This window comes from Vombatus ursinus, unplaced genomic scaffold (assembly GCF_900497805.2).
Source record: "Vombatus ursinus unplaced genomic scaffold, bare-nosed wombat genome assembly UNPS02014810.1, whole genome shotgun sequence".
In the NCBI taxonomy this organism is placed as follows: domain Eukaryota; kingdom Metazoa; phylum Chordata; class Mammalia; order Diprotodontia; family Vombatidae; genus Vombatus; species Vombatus ursinus.
The window spans coordinates 42972772-42983545 of NW_020954588.1; the positions used below are offsets into that span (position 1 = coordinate 42972772).

The window sequence follows — 10774 nt, forward strand, 5'->3', positions numbered from 1 at the left end:
TTAAATGGAAAGATAATGGTACCTCAACAGAAATAGGAAAGTTCAGAAAAGGGGTGAAGTGAGAGGAAAAGATGATGAGCTCCGTTTTGGACATGTTGAGTTTGAGATACCTACGAGATATCCATTTCAGCATCCTTCTCAGCCCAGAAGATTCCTCTACCTACTCAATCTCCTCCTCCAGTTGGGGAATTTTCCCTAGACCCCCCATTTTGGGAAAGTGTCCAACGTCAGCCATGCCAATTCCTAGTTCCTCTCTTTACTCCACTCCTAACTCTCTGGACTTCATGTACCTCTTTCTTCCCTCCTCCACCACTTTTCATCTCCTTTTTTGTGTTCTCATCCCCCGTTAGAATGTAAGCTTGTTGAAGGCAAGGCCTGTCTTTCTTTTTGCTCCCATTTATATTCTCAGGCCCTAGCACAGTACTTGGCACAAAGTAAGTACTTAATAGCTTGTTGTCTCATTGCACAGCTAGAATTAGAAATGTAGGTTAGCATCTGGCATGGAAGAAAGGGTGCTATATTTAAGTCATAGAATCACAGCTTTAAAATTACAAGGGACCTTAAAGGTGATCAAATTCAACACATCCAGTTTACAGTTGAAGGCCCTGTAGCCCATAGAGATTAAGGGACTTGTACTACGTCACACAGATAGTAACTGACCAAAGTAGGATTTGAATCCAGGTCCTCTGACAAGAAGAGCCAGGCTCAAATCCTACCTCAGGTACTCATTAGCTGTGTCACCAGGGGCAAGTCAATTAAACTTCCTAAGCTTCAGTTTCCTCATCTGTAAGATGGGGCAGATAACATCCGTACCTGACTGAAGTGTCTACTTTACTTGTTGGGAGGCTCAAATACATGGAGAGGTCTATATTTTGTAATTATCATCCTCTTCCCACCACATGCCACTACACCCCAAAACCATGGAGGAATGAAGTGATAAGCTTGAGACAGCATGAACGGAGAGCCCTAGAGCTTTGGACCTCCTAAACATCACGTGCTATTTGTCTCACTAAGTCAGACGACATTCCTTCCTCTCCTAAGAAATTCCGCAAAGAAGTAAAATCTGACATTTGCACAAGTAGTGACTAGTACAGTGACTTCCTGTTTCTCTAACTGGCTGCAAAAGAGAGGGGTTTGGTTTCCACAAGGACTTTGGTGCCCAGAGAAATGCCGGTAGAAGGAATGACAGGCAAATTAGATCTATCTTGAGTCTGTAACCCCAGCAACAGGAAGCCAAGGAATGCTAATGGGTATGACTTTAAAAAGAAGATTGGTTTGGGGAAATCTGCCCTCTTTTCCAGCTTTCTAAAAGGTTTGGTGGGTGGGGGGAGAAGAGATTAAGGTTCCTAAGTATTTAAATTAAGCCTATCTTTAGGTCATTTTTTTCTACCATTAGGTTTTCATTTGGCCTAGAAATTCCAAATAATAATTGGTCCAGAAACCAAAAACAGTGCATTTTTTAGTGGAAAATGATAAAAGTTGAACATGAGATAGTATCTTCATATAGAGTGGGGCCCTGTTGTAATCCTGGTGTGGGAGGAGAAAGATAACACGTAACACCCCTGCTGTGTTTGAGGGAAAAAGTAGCCCCATATGCTTTAGCCTGAGCGATAATTGAATTCGTGAACTCTGAAAAACGTGCCAACACTTTCATTTTTAACATAGGTCAGTCGTACATTAGGGAGGCCACATGATATAGTGTATAGAGGGCTGGACACATTCAGGAAGGACTAAATTCACATCCTTCCTTTGAAAATTATTGCTGCAGAATCCTGGGTCAATCTTTGACCTAGCACCACAAGGTGAAAGTTGACAATAATAAAAGCCTCCCTGATGAGGAGTACTTCTTTGTATACATTATGTATTTTCCTGTGTCTGTGTGTGTGTGTGTTGCTGCTGCTGGTGTGTTCTTCAGTAAAATGAAAGCATCTTGAGGGCAAGGACTGTCTTCATTTCTCTTTTGGAATGCCTATCACCTAGCCTAGGATCAGGTTCAACCCAAGCCCATTGAGTAAATAAATATTATATAGAGAAGACATTTCTACATTAAGCAAAGGGTTCCATTTTTCCCCCATTTAAGTAACCAGTTTCCTTACTGCAAAGTAATCTCACATAAAAGACCACTCAGAATTACGACATAATTATATGTGGCAAATCAAATCAGAGTTGAGTGTATTTTCTTCAGTAACTTCCTTGTACAGCTCAGGGGAGGGGATGTGCTTTGTGATACCCAACTGATCATTGCTGAAAATGCTGAGTTACTGACCATTTAGTCTCATTCCCAAGCTGTGACTAGGTCACAAATCATGGGCAGGCATCTTCTTTAAAATCCGTTACTAATGGTACAATGTCAGTAACTTGGACTTAGGGTGCATAGAATACTTTTGAGAAGGCTTTTAACTCTTTTCTAAGTTAGTGTTTTCCCATCTGAAAAAATGGCAAACTGAAATCAGATTTAATTGATGCCCAGAAAACTAGCTGCCTTTCTAGGCCTTGAACCTCAAACTCATAATTTTCTGTTGTCATTTGAGACCAATACTATTTTAGGGCTGTAAAACAGCAATGCCGATGAAGGGTTTTCAATGCTTTCTTATAATCATGTCTGGATTGTGGAATTTGGGGGAGAAACTTAATTGGTTTCATAATTTATGGGGCAACTCTCCAAATCTGTTTCATTGAGTTTCAGGTTCACTGTACAGTGCTAAGACATTTGATTTCCTGCCAAAATAAATAAAGGGAAATGAATGTCTTGATAATCTATTTTGTTTCCACCTTTCCCAGTTGTAAATCAAGATGGCCAACCTCTCATGGAAGGAAAACTGAAAGAGAAACAAGTTCGATGGAAGTTCATTAAAAGGTGGAAAACCCGTTATTTTACCCTGGCTGGTAATCAACTTCTGTTTAGGAAAGGCAAGTCGGTGAGTTTCTAAGCCTTTCATTATTTCTGATTGTACTAACGCTCTTCACACCACTAGTCAGCAGGGTATTTTGTCTCGTGCAGAATCAAAACTGGTATGTGGCTCTCCCCTGTCCAACAGTTTAGTAATATTCTTTTAATTACATGCGCCTCTCTGGGACATTGGTGGGTGAGTGGACTGACTTCCGTCTCCTGTCCTGATTAAGTCAACAAACATTTCTTAAGCTCCGACTGTATGTCAAGCACTCCTATAGTCTATCTTTACAACTTGTGTACCTTGAGGAGTCATGATTTGGGGTAGGGTGGATACCCCCCCCACCCCAAAGTTCACAATTCCTTTACACCTAAGTAGATGGATGACCTTTGAGAACTTCTGTGGCTAAGGAAAATTCACCACTTTGTGGCCAACCTATTTGCCTCAGTTTCCTCAACTGTAAAATGGGAAAAATAATAGCACTTAACTAAAGTATTTCATATCTGAATAATCACAAATTCTGAACTTGAATAGATTAGATTAATGCACCATAGCAATATTAGACTTTTAAGGGGATAACCTTTTCCCTTTAGCCTTCCTTTAGCCTTTTAAAGGGAAAAGGTTATCTGTGAGATTTGGTCTGAATTCTTCAACCTCTAGCCTTCTGTATTAGAAATTTTTCAAGAGATTATATTTGAATCCCTATTCTTATGTTCTGAAAGTCCCTTTAGAGAAAAGCTCTGATGGCAGTTTGGTCTTTAGAGTTGAATGGAGTGATCTTAGAAACTTTGATGCAACACCTTTTTAATGGGACATATCTATTCATTGAAACATTTTAAAATGGCTTCTAGAATAGTCATCTGATAAATATGAAGTGTCCAGAAAAACATGGAAAGAAGGAAACAAGCATTTCTAAAATACCTATTATGTGCCAGCCACTATGGTAAGCACTTTAAAAATAGTATCTCATTTGATCCTCACAATAACTACGGGAGTGAGGTACAATTGTTATCCCCATTTTACAGATGAAGAAAATGAGACAGACATAATTTAAGTGACTTGCCCAGAGTCACACAGCTAGTGAGTATGTGAGGTCAATTTTGAACTCTCATCTTCCTAAATTAGAATCTGGCATTCTGTGCACTGTGGTGCCCCCTAGTGGCCTCTAAGCATGAAAGGACTTCTATGAATTGATGCAGCATAAAGCAAAACCAGGAATACAGTATACAAATGAAGGCAGCAATGTAAATGGACAGAATAATAATGATATCTGCAATAAAAACTCTCAGCACTGCATAATTATAATGACCAAAATTGACTCCAGAAAAAAATATGAGAAAATGCACCTCCCTCCCTTCTTTGCCGAGGTGAGAAACATTCTTTCTGCTGTCAGGCTCCCTGGATGTGCTGGGTAGTTTTGTTGAAATGCCTGGGGTTTTTTTTCTTTTTAATTCTTTGAGAAATGGGATGTCTCGGAGCAGGGAAAGGGAAGGGGAGCACTACAGACCTAGTTGAGAAAATATAAAAATAAAAGACATTAGTAAAAAAAATTGTAATCAAATGGCCATCTGAACATTAAAACTAAGTCAAAAGCTACGCATCTATAAAGACTAATCATTGCTTTGAAAAAGAGACAGGGAAAATCATTTCGCTCCTTTCCTTGGCACAGTGGGGGACTATAGGTACAGAATATTGCATATGTTATCAGACAGGTTATGCTTAATTGTGGCTTTTTTTTTCTTTTGTTAACAGAAAACCAAACATTGGGGAAAAGGAGCTGGGGGGCAGTGAGTAAAGTAACAGAGCTTCAGCACGTTCAGAAAAGGCTGTGATATAAAAGTAAAAGGAATCAGTAAAATTTTGTTTTTGAAAAATAAAAAGGCCATCTGAAATCTTTGTTTAATTGAAGGAATCACTCAAGAGGTTGTGATTCATTATGGCCCTTAAGGAAAAAAAATTCAATTCATAAAAGTAATCTTTCTAATCTCTAACAGTCTAGAAGGATCCTTTTTTTTAAATCTTCGATTGCTATTTTATGGATAACATTTTATAATTGGCTAATTAATGTTAATTCTAATAAAATAATGGCTTGGCATTGCAATAATCTAATAGAACATATGGCTGATATTTTAGAAAATGATATTGGGTTACATAAGGACCCCAGCAAAATACTTCTACTCTCAAGTGTCCTGCTAATCTACCAACAATCAGCAAACCCACTCTAGTTTTATTAGCAATATGAAAGACCCTCGTCTATGATGGGAGAAGAATGTTCAGGCTGACAGAAAGCTGAAACTGGGGGCCAAATGCCAAACTGAATAGCTCTCAACCATGTGATTCAGTGATTCTGATTAACCCTTTCTTTAAAAACTAAATCAAGAATTTAGACCAGCTCTCATGTTGTCTCTCTTTTCTCCCTTTTCCCTCCTTTTCTCTTTCATTTTCTCTTACACTTTCTCTCTGTATTAGCCAAAAAAAAAAATCAAAATCAGAGAGTATTTTCAAAGAAAAGCAATTGTGTTACTTTTAGGTACATAATGAGACTGGAGTATTAATAAAGTATTGCCTAGTAGAGACACTTAAAGGAATTGCTTTAATGAACAGATGAGAATCCACTTATTGATATATGCATTGTTTAGATTGAAATACATGGTACTAAAGTCCTTTGAGTCTTAAAAAGTTTCTTCTTAAGAATTCTCTCTGTTTATGTTAATATTTTCTTGCAGAAGGTGCAAAAGAAAACTTCAGCCTAGCCTCATGTAGTTTCTGATATGTCCTCAAGTTATAGAATCCAGAATAATGACATTTTATAGTACTGAGTTACATTGATGACATTTGACAATTAATATAAACTATTAGAGGCAGCATAGTGTGTAGATAGAGAGTTGGCCTTGAAGCCAGGACAACCTGGGTTTGAATGCTGCCTCTGACACATAGTGGTTGTTTGACCTTGGGCAAGTCACTTAATGTCCGTGGCTCCTAGATAACTCTCTAAGACTAAGTTGTAGAAAAGAGCCCCATCTACACAGATAAAGGGTGTCTCCTCAGTCAACATCACAAGTCCAGTCCTTATCTTTACTAATGTCATATAGAAGTTAGCAGAAGACAGACTATTCCTTCCCTCTGTTCCTCAAAGTCCCCCATCCACTAGCTTTATAAATGCTCTCCTGCCCTCTCCCTGCCCTATTATTATAAAAAGCTAAGACCCAAGAATCAGGGAGCTCATGTAAAAGTTTTTCTTCCAATGGTACCATAAAATAATTGTCAAAAGGTTATTTTATATAGGATGTATATTATATATATAGTATACTATATATACTATATATATAGTATATATATAGTGTATATATATAGGAAATGTGCCCTTTAGGGTGCCAATATGAAAATCTCCATAGCCATATCGACCTCCTTACCCTAATAGGACACTGTGATGGGATTCAGTGTGGTACAGAGGAAAGAGATATGGATTTGGAGTCAGAGAGTCTGGATTTGAATACTGGTTCTGCCACTGACAGCTGTGTGACCTTGTGCCTCAGATTTCCCCCTCTGTAAAATGAAGGAGTTGGGCCATCCAACGGCTCTTGTAGCAGGAAAGCTGTGATCGCATACCATCAACCTTTCCCCTTAATGGTGACAACCTTGGGGAAAGAGGGACATGCCAGAGTATCTGCACTTTCTCAAAAATTCACCCACACCTTGGAATCTCTGTTTAGCTTGGGAACTGTCTCACTTTCTTCCCTCCGGTCTGTTTCAGAAAGATGATTCAGATGACTGCCCCATCGAACTGAGCAAAGTCCAGAGTGTCAAAATCGTGGCCAAGAAACGCAGGGACCGTAGTCTTCCCCGGGCCTTCGAGATTTTTACTGACAGCAAGACCTATGTCTTCAAGGCCAAAGATGAGAAGAATGCTGAAGAGTGGCTTCAGTGCATTAACGTGGCAGTGGCTCAAGCCAAAGAAAGGGAGAGCAGAGAAGCCACCACCTACCTGTAGTCAACATTGCATGGGACAGCTCATCACATCTTCTGCCAAACAACCTGAAAGGGTCAGCCTTGCCCATCCTTGTAGTTCACTGCTAAATACTGGAGGGGCTGTAGTTTGTAAGAAGCAGGTCCCCAAATGGATGGGCTGGAATCTTTGACCAAGGCTGTTTAGTGGCCACAAGGAAAAGGAGGGTTTTGAAATAAACTCTTGGTGGGTATAGGTGCATGAAATGGCAGTGATGAGTGATCCAAGGACCTTTTGGACAATGTTGAACTCTTGAGAATATACGCCTAAAGTGGACTTCAGTTAATTATCATCAATTCAATTCAGCAAACACATATTAAGTACCTACAATATGCAAGGCACTGTTCTATGTACTGAAGATGATAAGAATGAAAAACAACTCAACTTGTGCCCTCAAATTTATAGTCTATGCGGGGATGACATTGGGAGGGGCATGCAACATGGACATGGATATAAGTAAAACTCAATTGGAATCCTTGCTGCCCCTCAGAGCTTAGCTTAAGCACCACCTCCTATGAGAAGTTCTTTTCTGATCTCTCCAATTGTTAAGTGTGCTCCTCAACGCCCCCTCCCTGAAATTATTTTGTATTTACTTACTTATTAGTCTATATAGTTTATATTTACTTATCTATCTATATGGTGGTTTCCCTCCCCCATTAGAAGGTAATTTCCTTGAGGACAGAGATTATTTGGGTTTTGTCTTTGTATTCACAGTGCCTAGCATAGTGCTGGCATGTGGGAGGCATTTAATAAATGTTTTTGAATAGAGCTCTTGAATATACAAAGTATATTTGTGCATATGTGTATATATATATATATATGTATACAAAGTAGACTATGATAGGAACAAAGGAAAGCTCTGACCATATTGCTCAAGGAAAATTTGAAAGAGGGAGAGCTCGCTTTCAGATGGACATTATTTAATTCACTCTAGTTTATAGCTCCCCTATCCCAGGAAAGAACTAAGGAAGGCCACCTTCTAATTATCAACCGTTCAAGAAAAGGATCTTGAGAAGCAGAATTAATGGACGCTAGAGGAAAAGCCATCACTTAGAACGTTATTTCTGAGGTTACGGATGTCCCTTCTCCCTTCGCAAGTGTGGCTAATGCAGTATTTAACAGTCATCACTCTAAAGCAGTTATATAATTAAACATTCATCCTTCAGACACTTTCTCCAGTTGCTTTAAGTTTATACAATAGCGGCAATAGTTTATAGGATTGAACCTATTTTCTTGTTACAGCAGCAATTGGACTCAACAAGGCCTTACCATGTCACCCCTGTTCAACAAATTCAGTGGCTCCCAACTTGGATTAAAAACAAATACAAAATCCTCTGTTTAGGTTAGTAAGTCTCTTCCAGCCTTCTCGGGTTTCCACACTTTATTTCCCTCCATGTCCACAATGATCCAGTGACTCTGGCCCTCCAATTCCTTGCACAGGACACTTCATCTTTTGACTCTATTCATTTCCAGTTACCATTCCCCAAGCCTGGAATCTTTGCTTTCTTACCTCTATGTCCTGGGTTCTCCAGATTCCTTTAAGACTCAGATCAAACCCCACCTTCAGCATATGACCTTTCCCAGTCTAGTTCCTTACCTCTAACATCATCTTCCATTTACCCTGTATGTACTATTTTTATCATTTCATCTGCTCTAAAAGAATGTGAGCTAATCAAGGGCAGGGACTGTTTTTGCCTTTCTTTATATTCCAGTGCCTGAAATGTAAGGAAGTACTTAATCAATGCTTGTTGACTATCTATCCCACAGTATGTACAAGGCATAGAGAGAACAAGAAAGTATACCCACAGTAACATCAATGGTCTCCGTTCTCCATAGACATACTATCTCATTAAAAAATGTTCAGTTTCGAGGAATCCTTTATTTGCCTGCCTTTATCATCTTCTTTGGCCATGAAACTGCAGAAACCTGAGTCAATACCCATGCATTTTTAGGACAATTTACAGTTTCTGTATTTTAAAGACTCCTTGCCTGAAAAGCACAAAGACCTTTGGGGTTTTATTTGGAAATCTATGAAATTAACCAAGCTAGTCCTAATCTCCAATAGCGCATGCCTGGATGTTGAAACTGGTTAGCAAAACCAGTGTTGTAACAAATATTAAGATGGTATTAAGTGACATTGCATGCATTATTTATTATTGTGGTGCCAACAGAATGCTCAGACCTTGACAAGGCAGAAAAACAGCAATGAAATGAAATCCTAGTAGTTCACTCACACACACACATACACACACACACACACACACACACACACACACACCACACCACACACACACACACACACACACACACACACACACACACTGGTCTTATCAATTGAGAGAAAGAATCCTTTCTGTGACTTCTTACCAAAGATCTGTGATTTCGTTACCTGGCTGCCTCTATATTTGAGGCCAACACTAACCTCCTTGCCTTTAAACCAGATCTAGTGAGGAGTACATGGACAAAGTTTAAGTGAGTGAAAGTTCTGGTTTCACTCTGATAGTCAGCATTCCAAGCATCAGCTGGCTCCCCAGGCTCCAAAATCAAACTGTGAATCTCCAAATAATCAGCTCTCCTGGGGTGTTTATTACTGGAATTCCTACTGCAGTGGCTGGCCAGGCTCAACTTGAGATGGGTCTATGTCCCAAGAGGAGGTTACCATTCTTCATCCCGACCTAGGCAGACTGCTTTTGTAAACATTTCTGAACCTTAAAACAAAATGTTGGTTTGAATTAAGTTAGAACAGAGATTCAAATGGATCTCATTTTTATTCTCATTTTTAATTTTTTTTTCACAGAAAGCCTGGGGCAACTTGCTCTATGTGAGGACCTGAGCGCCAACTCCCTTCAAAGCTAGATTCCAGCCTCAGATCCACGACACCCTTCCTGTTCCTCCCCTATCGTTTCCCCTACTGCTCCCCAAAGTTATCTTGTATTCCCTTATCTGTATGAACCTATTATGTCCTTCGCCCAATAGAATTTAAGCTTTTTGATGGCAGGAATTATTAAAAGCAGTACTTTCCACTGCACCCCCAAATTACTTTGTGATTTCTTATCTGTGTACATATTGCCCACTTGAATATTCTTACTGTGAGAATATCATTGAGTATACTTATGTTCGATGCAGACTTTCCCTAGATGGGAACACAATAGCAGGTTTCACAGATGGAGACAGAAGAGAAGACACATGGGGAATACCAGATTAAGCTGATTTTCTATGTGCAAGGTCCTACAATGTAACAAGTAACTCATTACCAATGCCCTGAGCTCTCAGGGACCAAGGTCAGCCTTGGAACTCTCTCACTAAGTTACTCTTTTAACTCCTGCCCCTTCCCCTGGCTCTCCCCTAGGAATGACAGAATTGGAGTCATCACTAAAGAAAAAAGAGCCCCCGCTCCCTATTCAAGCACGTAGGGTAACATAATATCAATGACAGGACAGATTTCTCTGTTCCTGGCAGTAAAAGCAAAGGAATCATGCTAGAATGCGTAATTAGTCCAATTATCTCTCCATTAGTGAGCTTCCCCTATTCAGGGGTCTATTTAGTTGTTTCAAATGTATATAGCACCTCCCTGAGTGGGAGGACTACTTTTTAGAGGAAAAAAAAATTGAAGTCTCTAAAGCAGGGGTTCTTAACCTGGGGTTTCTGAGCTAAGTTTTGGTTGGTTTGTTTTTCATATTCTAACAGCGATATTTTAATGTAATTGGTTTCCTTTTTAATCTTATGAATTACATTTTATGCATTATAAAACATTCTGAGATGGGGTCCATAGATTTCACCACCTTGCCAAAAAGAAGGAAGGATAATGACCTGTGCTCTAGAGAATCAAGCCCCTCCTCCAGACCTTCTCAGTCCACAGAGTCAGTAGACTCTGAAG

At 39.5% G+C, this 10774-nt stretch overlaps 1 protein-coding gene across 9 annotated transcripts in view; it reads left to right on the top strand.

Moving 5' to 3' along the window:
- VEPH1 (ventricular zone expressed PH domain containing 1) overlaps window positions 1-10538 on the top strand; it is a 222831-nt gene extending 212293 nt beyond the window's left edge. For 5 of the 9 annotated variants that reach the window (XM_027876082.1, XM_027876086.1, XM_027876084.1 and 2 more), the window contains 2 exons: window positions 2782-2918; window positions 6646-7541. In XM_027876082.1, the coding sequence (XP_027731883.1) occupies window positions 2782-2918; window positions 6646-6882 (374 nt within the window). In that variant the 3' untranslated portion in view covers window positions 6883-7541. Of the gene's footprint in view, window positions 1-2781; window positions 2919-6645; window positions 7542-8139 lie in introns of those variants that run through there. The other 4 variants (XR_003570350.1, XR_003570348.1, XR_003570349.1 and 1 more) reach the window with 4 other exon arrangements.
- The last annotated feature ends 236 nt before the right edge of the window (window positions 10539-10774 follow it).